The sequence below is a fragment of the Cebus imitator genome, unplaced genomic scaffold, assembly GCF_001604975.1.
Source record: "Cebus imitator isolate Cc_AM_T3 unplaced genomic scaffold, Cebus_imitator-1.0 Scaffold635, whole genome shotgun sequence".
Lineage (NCBI taxonomy): Eukaryota > Metazoa > Chordata > Mammalia > Primates > Cebidae > Cebus > Cebus imitator.
The window spans coordinates 382730-394760 of NW_016107950.1; the positions used below are offsets into that span (position 1 = coordinate 382730).

General features: G+C 50.2%; 1 protein-coding gene and 1 long non-coding RNA gene across 3 annotated transcripts in view; both read right to left on the reverse strand.

Annotated features, from left to right (window-relative positions):
- Positions 1 to 3468, reverse strand: part of LOC108295377 — a 14543-nt gene extending 11075 nt beyond the window's left edge. The window contains exons 1-2 of the long non-coding RNA XR_001821376.2: positions 3355 to 3468; positions 746 to 749 (exon numbers count right to left, since the gene is read on the reverse strand). This is a non-coding gene — a long non-coding RNA (uncharacterized LOC108295377). The remainder of the gene's footprint in view (positions 1 to 745; positions 750 to 3354) is intronic.
- ARHGEF4 (Rho guanine nucleotide exchange factor 4) overlaps positions 1 to 12031 on the reverse strand; it is a 218481-nt gene that overhangs the window by 124316 nt on the left and 82134 nt on the right. The window contains exons 1-2 of one of the 2 annotated variants that reach the window (XM_037734572.1): positions 9730 to 9826; positions 4706 to 8197 (exon numbers count right to left, since the gene is read on the reverse strand). In XM_037734572.1, the coding sequence (XP_037590500.1) occupies positions 4706 to 8197; positions 9730 to 9732 (3495 nt within the window). In that variant the 5' untranslated portion in view covers positions 9733 to 9826. Of the gene's footprint in view, positions 1 to 4705; positions 8198 to 9729; positions 9827 to 12031 lie in introns of those variants that run through there. The other variant, XM_017517522.2, reaches the window with a different exon arrangement.

Below are 12031 nucleotides of genomic sequence, written 5' to 3' on the forward strand. Positions count from 1 at the left end.
AAAAAAAAAAAAAAAAAAAAAAAAAAAAGATATCATTAAACAGGGAAAAGGTAAGCCACATGAAGTGGGAAGTATTTGTGGTGCATTTACCAACAATGCAATTCCAGCATCAGTAAGAGAAAACCCCAAAACAAATGGACGACAGACTAGGACAGACATGTCCCACAAGAGGGTGAGAATAAAAAAACTATCAGAGGAATGTGAGCCCTTTAAATTATCAGGCCCAAAAGGCATTTGAGACCTAACAGCAGTCACATCTCACTCTCCCTTCAGCTAAATAGCTGCCTCTTGGAGCCTCTCGTTATATGGGCTCTAGACTAACTCACTCTGAGCAGCCATACAATGCCACACACCTTATAGTTCACCAAGGTACAGCCAATCACCAGCCAGTGTTACTTCCGTAAACCGGTGAGAATTCCTGATAAACAACTTTTGTACTCACTCCCTCTCCTGATTCCTCCTTTATTTCTTTAAAAATGTGAGCCTCTCTTTTGTTCTCTGGAGCACTCTCCAAGGCAACTTGGAAGTGTGTCCTGGATTGCAGTCCTCAACCTCTGTGCTGAATAAACTCTTTTTAAACCAGATTCTGACCTTTTTTTTAAATCATTTTAGTTTGACAAGGGTATCCAGAATGTCAAAAAGCAAATAAAAAGTTCCTTAGGCCGGGTGAAGTGGCTCGCACCTGTAATCCCAGCACTTTGAAAGGCTGATGTGGGTGGATCACTTGAGCTCAGGAATTTGAGACCAGCCTGACCAACATACTAGAAATACAAAAATTAGCCAGGCACGGTGGCAGGCGCCTGTAGTCCCAGCTACTCAGGAGGCTGAGGCAGGAGAATCGCTTGAACACTGGAGATGGAGGCTGCAGTGAGCTGAGATCACACCACTGCACTTCAGCCTCAGTCACAGAGGGAGACTCAGGCTCAAAAAACAAAAACAAAAATTCCTTAGCCTCTTCAGACATCAAGAAAATGAAAATCAAAATCACAGTGAGGTACTGCTACACGCCTAGCAAAATGGTTAAAATTAAAAAGGCCGACAATAACCAAATGTGAATGAGAACACAGAGCAAAGGATACTCCTAATGAGAGAGGATAATTTCATGCAATCACTTTGGAAAAATAACTTGACAGTAATTAGTAAGACTGAAGATATGCATCCCCCAAGGACACAACCATGCCACCCCTAAAAATGCACCCCATGGAAATACACATGCCGTGCAGCAGGCCCCTGATGCAAATATTCACAGCAGCCCCAAACTGGGCACAACCCCAAGTCCATCAGCAGCTCACTGAGGAATACACTGTGTTGTGATGATTCAGAGCAATTCAACATGATGATGAGAGAACTGGAGATCTGTGGCGCAGGATGATTCTTAATTAGCAGGAGAAGGCAGAGACAAAATAGATTGAGCAAGGTTTAGATGAATGCGTAAGTTTTATTTATATAAAGCTCCAAACAGGCAACCCCCCACACCCATGGTAGTAACATGATAATGGCAAGTAAACACCATGAGGTGAGATGTGGAGGGTAGGGCAGACAGGAGGAAGGGAGGCAGCAGGAAGGGAGCAGTGTGGGGCATGTGGCGTTTCATGACCCGGTGGAGGTCATCTGGTGTGTGTGGACAATATATATCTACACAGTTATGCATTCTGCTGTTCTGTTTGACTTCTCTATTTCTCTACCTTAAAAGGCTTTAAAAAAACTGCAGGATGTAAAATCATAGAAAATTAAGATCTCTATACATGATATCAAGCTGTGTTAAATATATAAAACATTTTTTGTGAAATAAATCTAGAAGAAAACAACAAAATACTAAGAATGGTTGTTGTAAAAGACTGGGATAAGAGAACTGCTGCTCCTTAATACTGTCGTGCAGGGAAGAAGTGGGAATGCTGACTCAACTCCTTGCAAATTACTCTGACCTTCAGAGCCTGCTCTCCCAGGAATGCCCACAAGATGGCGCAGTCATTTCTCCACGGGGAGTTTCACGTTCTCGCACAATCCAGGGTTCCACCAGCCAGAGGGAACCTTTCCAAGCTTGCTTCTCTCTCCGTTCCCTGTGTACCTGCTGTTCACCTATCTATGATCTGATGTGCAGTGTACTAGGCTTTCCTCTTCTCCAGTAAGGAGTGAAACGGAAAGAGGAATAGGAGCTCACATTTATCGGACACCTGCTTCCTGCCTGGCCCTTTGCTGGATACTTTACAATCATCTTCTCACTGTTTGTTAAAACCCATGACTACTCCAGCTGGGGCAACATGGTGAGACTCCATCTCTAAAAAATATTTAAAAATTATCTGGGTGTGGTGGTGCATGTGTGGGGGCTCAGCTACTTGGGAGGCTGAGGCAGGAGGATTGCTTGAGCCTGGGAGATCCAGGCTGCAGTGAGCCGTGATCTCGCCACTGCATTCCAGCCTGGGAGACAGAGCAAGACCCTGAATCAAACAAAATAAACGAAAAACAAACAAAAAGGCAAAAAAACAAAAAACAAAAAACCCCAACAAACCAAGCAAACTGTCCAGGTGTGTGCCTGAGACCCAACACACCTGTTCCATCCCCCACACAATGCCAAGTGAGTATCGGGAACACCTCCAGGAATATGTCTTCCAGTAGGTGCTTATATACATATACACACACAGACACTTATATATCACTATTACATCAGGCTTGTTAATTCAAATATTGTAAATCTTTTTTTGACTACTTGATTTAACTCTGAGTTACCTAACGCTAAAATGCCTCTTTACTTTTAAATCAAGTTCTCTGTGTATTTTCAGATGATCAAAAATATAGAAGGGCAATAGGCAACCAAGTTGGAAGGGTGTGAGGAAATGGGCACTCAGAGATTGCTGCTGAGTGTTGATTGCCACAGTCATTTCAGAAGTAATCTGAAAGCTATTAAAATACACCTACGCTTTGTACAATCCCACTTTTATATCCGACAGAAATAAAAGCATCGCTGTCTAAGAACACATGCGCAAAAGTGCTGCTGCTGCAGCATTATTTATTAATGACCCCAAACTAGAGAATACCTCAATGCCAATCGGCAGGAAAACCGTAAAGGAAATACAGCTTAGCCATACTCTAAACTGCTATGCGACTTCTCAACAGAGCCGTGAATATGAGGCGCTGGGGCACTGTAGCTGCTGTATTAAGCAAGCAAGAAAGATGCAGAGCAACGTGTAGCTCTGACCCCTCCGTGGGACTCCCTCTCCCGAAACCGCCCCGTAAACCCTGTGTGAGAGCACAATGAAAGATGAGACAACAGCCCCTCCCAGCCTGCCCCTCCTGAGGCTGCCCCAGAGCCCGGGAGGGAGGTTGCTGTACACGGGAGCACAGGGAATGGGAGACCCATCCGACGCTCAGCCCTAGCCCTCAGCCCACCAGCGGGGAGTTTACTGTCTGGGGACCCCCCTTGCCCATGCCTCCAGCTGCAAAACAATGCAATTGGCTTTTTTTTTTTTTTTTGGTCCAAAATAAAATCTCAGCTAGCTCAAAATGAGACACCTTAGCATACTGCAGTGTTATCTTGGTGGAGTGGGATCCGAAGGTTTTGGGGAGGGGCCTTTTCCTTTCTACATCTGTATTGTTTGACTTTTTTTTTTTTTTTTTAACTTTAGTAGTAATAGTAATGAAAAAAGTAACCCAAAATGAGAAAAACAAAATCTTCAATGTTTAACTGCGTACAGATGCGGAAATAGGCTGGGGAGGTAAAGCGGTTTCCTGTTGGTAGTGATCCTATTTGAATGTCCGCGGTCCACTCAGCCTTGCAGGGTGCTCCGCTGGGAAACCCCTTCTATCCCCGCTCCGCCCCTCTTAGCAGCCCACCGAGCCTGGAGGCGCTCTGCCAGCACCTTTTCTGTCGCCCTCCCAGCCGCACAGCGTGGGAGCCCAAGAGTAGCTGACATCTGCCTGCAGATGGAGGGGAGTGCCCGAGAGGCCACTGCATGGGGAGGCTGTGACCCGTGCTCCCTGGCTCTGGGCGTGCAGGAGACGCTTGGTCTAAAGAAGCGAAGGGAGCCTTACTTTTTACTTTTCACAGTCTCCAGGGCACTTGCTTTCTGGAATTTCCAGAAAAGCTCCCTCCTTCCAAGGGTAGCCGAGGTGAGACACCCCACCCTTGTCTGCTTTATCCTGTGCCTGACCCTGCTAACTTATCCCGGGCAGAAGCGGTCGCTTTGCGGGAGAGACCATCTTACTACACTAAACATTTCAGAAGCACCAACGATTCCTGTCTTTTTATACTAAATAAGTCCCATTGGATCAAATTCTAAATAAGATGAAATAGACGCTGTTAAACTACTGGAAGACAACATGGGGAATTTTTTAAAATGCCACAGTGGAGAAAGACTAGGTTTAACACAAAAGCTTGCACAGACCGTTCAACAAATAACGGGCAGTGCCTAGGAAGCAGGCAGTTCACAGAAAAGAAAATTGAGATGGCTTGAAATTTAAGAAAAACAGAATGACATGACCATGAAATGCCAATTCCTGCTTGTTAGCTTGGTAATGTTCAAGAAATTGGTCACACGCTGTGTTCACTTGGGGGGGGGGGGGGGGTAGAAACTGGGAGTGTAACGGGGCAATTCTGGTTTGGCCTTCTTACTTCACCTCTCCCCATCCCTTAGGAAGATCCCCGCCTGTCCCCTCCTTCTCTTGTCTGAAGAGGTCAGCAGAGGCTTGGTGCGATTCGGATACTCACCTCACTCCCAGGAAGGCTCCTGAGCCAGGGCGCTGCGCCCAGGCCGCGCGGGTGCAGGCCTCCTTCCTTGTTCCCTTGCTTCTGCTCATCCTGGTTTAGCGTCTGCAGAGAAAGCAGGAGGCTGGTCCGGGCCTTGGGAATCTTGGGTCTTTCAGGGTCCTCTGAACTGCTGTCCACGTAGCTGCAGCTTCCAAGAGAAACCATGGAGATGGCGCTACCCCTCCCGGGGTAGTGGAGATCGGCCCGCTGAGCACTAGGCCTGGGACTCAGGGGCTTGGGGCTGGTGGGTCTGCAGGGCGTGCCGGGGCTGTCACAGGCCAGGCAGCAGGCAGAGCTGGAGGGCAGGGTGTGCGCGATTCCAGCCCGCTGGGCCCGAGGGCTGCCCGGGGACGCCAGCCAGGACCTTTCAGGAAAGATACCTGGAGGTAGGTACCTACCGCCTTCCCGGGCGGCCGTGCACTTGACCGTCGGCTCACTTTTCCTCCTGTGCTCCGGCGGAGCTAAAGTGCTGGCGGCCAAAGGTGTGGGGGCACGCGGGGGCGCCCAGTGCTCGCTGAAAACACGGCCTGCTTTGTCCTCGGCCCGGTCCTCACCGTGGCCGTCGGTCTCCGCTGGGGAAAGAATTTCGGGTCCTGGCAGCGGACTCCCGAGGGCGGGCTTCTTGGGGCTTTCGGCGTCCTTGCTTTTCAGAAACGCCCGCCAGGAACCCTGGCGCAGCCTGCCCTTCTCCTTCTCGCCCTTGGGAGAACCTGGGGAACGCTCACCGCTGTTCTCTTTCTCTACAACTTTTGACTCAAAAAAGTTTGAAAAGGTCTTCTGAGCCGAGGCCAGCCTCGCCCTGAGCTTTTTCTCCGTCGTTCTGAGTCTCTTCGTGCCGCAGCTCTCAGAGAAAGGCCCTCGGCTACCAGGGCCCGCGGCGGTCCCCGTGTGCGCAGCTCCCGCCGGGCCCGCGGTGCCGTCGCCTGCGGCCTGCGGGGCGAGCTCGTGCCCGGCGCTGGCGTCGCGGAGGTGCGGAGGCGGCGCGTCCCAGCGGGCCTCGGCGGGCGGGCTCTCCGCGGGGACCCCCTCAGGGCGCGAAGAGCGCCCCCTGCGGCCCTGGGCAGGCGGGGCCCGGACCCCTCCCGGGCTCTCGGCCGCCAGGGGCCTGCCCCTCCTGAAGGAGGTCACCTTGGAAAACGTCGTGCGCTTCCCCGGCCCCTGCGCCCTGAGGAGCCCACGAGGCGGCGGGGACGGCGGGAGCGCGGGGGCTGCTGCAGCGCCGCCCTCCAGGGCCTCCCCCGCGCCGCACGCCCCAGGCCCGGGGCTCTGACAGTCCCCGCGCGGTGTCTCTCGCGGGGGCGCCTCTGTGCTCGGCGCCTCACCCGAAGCAGCTCGGGGGACCAGCACTCTCCCGAGCTCTGCGGCCGGGGCCACCGTCTGAAGAGCACCCTGGCCAGCTCCCTGTGCGGGGGCTGCTGGCGGCTCACAGTCATTGCCACCGGCTGTTTTCCCCGCCGTGGGAGACTCACAGGGGGTTTCGCCAGTTCTCAGGGGAGATCCCAGTCTTTCCTCAGGAAAGTCACGGGGCAGTGTTTCTGGAAGGGGCCCCGCATTCCTCCTGGCGGCCTGAAGACCTTTCTGCTCCACAGATACAATGATGAGCGCGCCCCTGCCCCGGGAGGCCTCGCTGCCTGCTTTGGGCTCCAGCTGCCAGCCCCGGGGACCCCCAGAGCCCTGTTCAGCCCCCTCAGCCCCAGGGCCGCAGTGGGACACCGTGGCTGCCCAGAATTCTGAAAGACCTTGCAAAGCCTGTTCCCTGTCGTTGGGGTCTAGAACCGTGGCCTCTTCGGCTGCCTTTGAAGTGTCTACTGCGCTTGACGTCTGGGTGGTCTCTGGGGCATCTGAACTGTGACTCACTTCCGAGCAGCCCATCAGGTCTCCACTCCACACCTGGGGCCCCTCACTGCTAGGCTGCCGTGGGAACTTGGCCCTAGTAGGTGGCTTGCTTTCCCCGCTGAGCACATACTTTGATGTGTAATTACTGGTTTGGTTTCCTGCCTCTACAGAAATGCCCCAAAGGTGCTTCTGTGTCTCTCTCTCATCAGCAGCTCTTGGTGTGAGTTGGGTGCGTTGGGGTTCCTGGGTTCTGCTTTCTGGGCTTTGCTCCGACTTGCACTCAGCGGGCCCAGGCACTTCCTCCACATTGAGCTTCACTAACTCCGAAGTGAGGCATGAAGCCACCAGGCATGACCTGGAATCGTGTCCTAACTGGTTTTCCCCCAGGAGACCTTCAGAGGGAGTGTCCTGAGAAGCCCTTTGCAAGTGAAACCCACTGGGCTTGCAGGGACCCTGCAGATAAGGAGCCCCACTTTGAGAAGCAGGAAGCAGGCCAGACAGCTGGGTGGGTGCAGGGGAAAGGGTGTTTTGTGTTCTTGGATCTTGTTCATTTTCTCCCCCATCCTTCACATGGATCCCAGATTTCACAACATTCTGTCCCACAGGATCCTCAGGGCACCCTAAGGAAAGCCCTGCTATGGAACAGGCCCTGACCAGTGCCCTCGTGTGCCCACAGTCGTGTCTGGGGGATGCCCTCTTCTTGTCACCAATAGTTCCTGGGGCACTATGGTGACGCTTGGTATGTAGGAGGCATGATGTCCTCAAAGGAGGCTGGCTGGGGACATCAAAGTGGGGCTGGGACCAGAGCAATTCTGTGTCCCCTGCAGGGCCTAGAGTACTTTCCTTCTCTGTCCTGGTCCCCAGAGGGGCTGCGCTGTCCAGTGGGCCTCTGCTAGGTAGCACTGGTACCCTGGCCTTGTTGTGGATATGTGGCCAACTCCGACCCAGTTCACAGCACCAGAGAAGGAAGGGCCAGACCACTGGGATGCCCAGATAGCTCTCAGATCTGGATTTCTGAAGAGAAACACCACAGAGCCCTCTGAGGTCTTGAACAGCCACCCCCTGTGCTAGCTCGGGGCCACTGCTGTCTGTGGCCCTCTGTAAGCAGCACCCTGTGTGTCGGGGAGCCACTGGCTGCAGAGGCTCTCGCTCCAGGCTGGTCATGCAGTCCCAGAGGTGTTCTGCCTCCTCTTCTCCAGCGACTGCAGCAAAGGCTCGCAATCCATTTTTGCAAGAGTCTTCCTTTAAGCCAGGGGACAAATGGAGTTCTTCCTTTGCACGAAGCCCAGGAACACAGGTCAAATGCTGCTCCTGAGGGGTTCCAGTTGCTGAGACATCAGGGTATTCCCAAGGCGTCTCTATGTCTCCAGGGGTACCTCTTAGAGGGTGGAAGTCTCCCCTTGGGAGGTCCCCAGACAAGGACTCTGTGTCAGAGGCACTTTCAAAGGGGTCAGTTTTTGTGTCTGATTGACTTTCACTCTGCTGGGACAGCGTCTCAGAATCATCGCGGTCTGTTTGCTGGCTCCATCCCTGCTCCACTTGTTCCGCAGGGGATGCGGGGAGCTGGTTATCTTCAATCTCACCTTCGCCTGGCAGGTGTGCATCTGGCTCTGGAGTCTGGGAGGGCAAGAAGAGAGGAGTCAGAGACAAGGCTAGAGGGCATCTGTGCACATGTTTACACCATGCCTGCCTGCGTCAGAAGGAGGAAGGCTTAGAAACGGCTCATTAGTTCCCCATGTGCCCCTAGGAAGGGAGGTAACTATGAAGGACTGCCTTTTATCAACATGGAAAACAAGTGATGAAGCCAAACTCAAACAGTAGGGAGAGAAAGTAGCACATCCTTAAAACAACCCCATTAAAAATCAGAACAGGACCCACGCACATGTTGCATAAGTCATGGCGAAAAGCATATCTCTGCCTAACATTTTCAGCAAGAAGGAACAAATTAATATGTCTGCATTGTTTGTTCTTATGTAACCAACTGGTTTAAAGTCAGTGCCCTTCCATTTAAGCAGTGTGTTCTGAGTTTGGTTTGTTAGAGCAAAAAAAGACAAAAAGAACAGCAACAACAAAAACGAGAATGATCCAAGTTGCAAATATATTTTGGAATGTTATAAAGCTTTGAAGACAAGAAGAAAAATAGAGAACTGTGCAAGTATTTCTTTCTCTTGTTACGCATTTCTTAAACGACTTATTGAGATATACATTTCCAAGCATCCATTTAAAGTGCACAGATCTATGAGATTCGACAAACATGTACATTTACGTACCTACCACCATGATAAAAACCTAGACTGTTTCCATTTCTCCAAAAAGCCCTGCCCCTCCCCAGTCAATCCCTGCTTCCCTCCAACTCCTCGCAATGACCTGCTTTCTGCCACACGGTCTTAGTTTGCCTTTTCTGGAGCTTAAAATAAACAGAATACACAGTAGTCCCCCTTATCCACAGGGATATGTTCCAAAACCCCAAACTGATGCCGGAACCACTCCCCCCAGTACCAACCCTATATATATTGTTTCTTCCTGTATACGCATACCTATGATAAAGTGTAAGCTATTAGGCACAGTAAAAAATTAACAACAACATTAACAAAATAGAACAATTATAACAATATACTGTAACAAAAATTATGTGAAGTGGTCTTTCTCTCATAAAATCTTATTGTACTGTACTCACCTATTTTCGGTGATAAGGGGGGACTATTGCATGCTCTTTTGGGTCTGGCTTCTTTCCCTCAGGCATCATGGCTGTAGCATGTCTCAGGGAATACAACGACTCGAACTCTGACATACTGCTGTGCATGGCAGTCAATGCTCAAACTCCCCAAAGTTCCCCAGGCCCAGAGCTGGCCAAGCACTCAGCCCCGTTTCTCACCAAGGCTCCTTCACACAAGCTTTGTACAGAAGCTGTTCACCCCTCTGGCCCTGCTCAGGCATGGTTTCCCAGGACTTGTCGTGAGAGATTTCTCAAAGTAAAATTGGTTTTAATTCTTAACTGAGAGAAAAAAAACAAACACACACCCAAAAGCCTGTGCTGTGTGAGGCTTGTAAGGGGCAGGGTAGAGCATGAGTAACAGGATCCTGCAGTTTCAAGTAAGTTGCAAAGCAGAAGGCATTGCAAATAGAAAAGGAAACATTAAAAATCAAACCATTTGGGAAGGAGGACTGTGTGGCTGCTACAGGACGTCCCAGGAGAGAAGTGAAGGAAACAGGCGTCTGCTGCAGGAACTGGTTCTGGCCGCTGCCTCCGTGGGGCCAGGCACCCCAACTGTACAGCAGGGCCAGACGCCTTCAGCATGCCTACCTCCCACGGTCAAGTGAGGACCAGTGAGACGCAGATGTGCGCACGCCTGGACAAGCACAGAGAACTGTGCAACTGCGAGTGGGCGCTGTCATGACCGAGTGAGAAGGCTGCTACAGGCCCGGCAGGGTGCTCGGCTCAGTGACGCCTGCCCTGCGGAGCGCCTGCGGCCCCTCATCTCACCAACCCGGCTATAACACCAAGAACTGATCTGCCTATGAGACACTGGAGCCATCAGCATTGACATGGCTTGATGTCACCTTCCAGACTCATGTAGGCATCATCGCTTACATGCACAGGCCCAGAGAATCCCACATCCCAAGTTCCAAATGGCTAATGATCAGGACCCTAGTGACTAAAATGCCCTCGCTGCCCAGCGTCGAAGCCCAGGACACTACCCGTGAGACAGGGGCTGGCATCTTGCTGTGGGGAGGGTCCAGCCTTTGTCTGAGTTCCAGATATTTTGCAAGAGGCCTCCCTCAGTCTCAATGAAAATAAAAGCCTCTGGGGAAAAAAAATCTAAGATAACTCTTCTGTGTAGTCTGCGCAGCTGCACTGGAAGAGCAGGTTTGATTGGTTGAAGTGTACAGGTACTGAAATACAATGAGTACATTAAAAACCACATCGATTTGATAGAATATTAGATTCTAATCTTATGAAGAAAGACTTTCTTTCTGCGTTGATTCAGGAGTGATCCTCAAATAATTTCTCAGCATAAACTGATGTAAGTCCAGGGTTATGTCCTGGGAATGGCCTGGGGCTGGAATCTAGAGCAAACAAGTATTGTTTCTGCTGAGGCCTAGGAGTTTTACAGGGGTGGGAGCGGGTTAAATTTGAAAGTCCGAAGCAGGCAGACTCCATTTTGCCACAGGCCTGGCACTTCCCGATTGTCTCATTCTATAACTAGATGAGGCTTTAGGGCAAGATGTTGAGACCGTCTCCTGTAATAAACAGCTGCAGCGAGTGTTCCACAGCGGGGTGAACTGCTGACTAACAGCCCATCAGGAGGGGAAGATGGTGCTGACCAACAGGCCCTGCATCCCACCCCCGCCTCCTGACCTCACCGCTTCCCTCCCGCTGCCCCAGCGTTGGCTGAAACCTCCTCCAGCAGAACTAGCCCCACCCCGCCTCTCCCCTGCCCTCTGCAAACTCCTCAATAACACAGTTTACATTTAATCTGCACACTTCCTTATGTCTCATTCACTTTTTAGAGAATATTAGTATATGAGGACACAGTGTCCCTTCTGAAAACCACTAGTTTTAATCTATAGTATGTCCATTGTCTCAGCAATTCTAAGTTCTCTTTGACGTGTGACTTATTAGAAGTATGTTTTAGTTATCTTTTTTGTTTCTGATTTCTATTTAATGACACTGTCATCAAAGAGTCATCTGTGTGATACTGATTTTTTGAAATTAGTTGAAACTGGCTTTATGACATAGTGTAAGGTCCTACTTTGGAAATGTCAAATGTCCCATGTGCGTTTGAAGGGACAGTGCATTCTCTAATGGGTCAGTGCGGTGTTAACAAGGGCTCATTAGATCAACCTGGCTGACAGTTTAAATCCTCAGTAGTGGTACTAGTTTTTCCTCTGTGACTAGGAAACTCTGCGGAAATCTCCCACTGTTGTACTGGATTTGTCAGTTTCCTCTTTTGAGTCTGTTACAACAGTTCAGCCTTATGTGAGTAGGTGCATAAACAAGTTCAGAATTGTTACCTCTCCCTCTGAGTGGCTCCTTTATTACCAGTAGTAATAAAGGCTTTTACATTCTTAGCCCTAAGAAAGACTTTTCCTTTAAAGGCCATCCTCTGATATTAATATACCCACATCAGCATTCTTTTGGTTAGTGCTTACCAACCATGTAGTTTTTCCATTCTCTTATTTTCAATTTTTCAGTGTTCCTTAAAGTGCGCTTTTCATAACCAACATATAGCTGGATTTTTCCGAATTCAATCTTTCAGTCACTTTCAACCAAGTGTGGCTGGTGAGCGCTTCTGTGATCACTGCTCTCCCTGGGGCTCCACCTCCCACTGAATTCCATACTTTTTGAACTCTCCCTTCCTTTTTCACCCTGGGAATTTCTTTTGAGTGTGTGAACTCAAAGATTGGTTGGATGATATGCTTGTTTTTTTTTTTTTTTTTTTTTTTTTT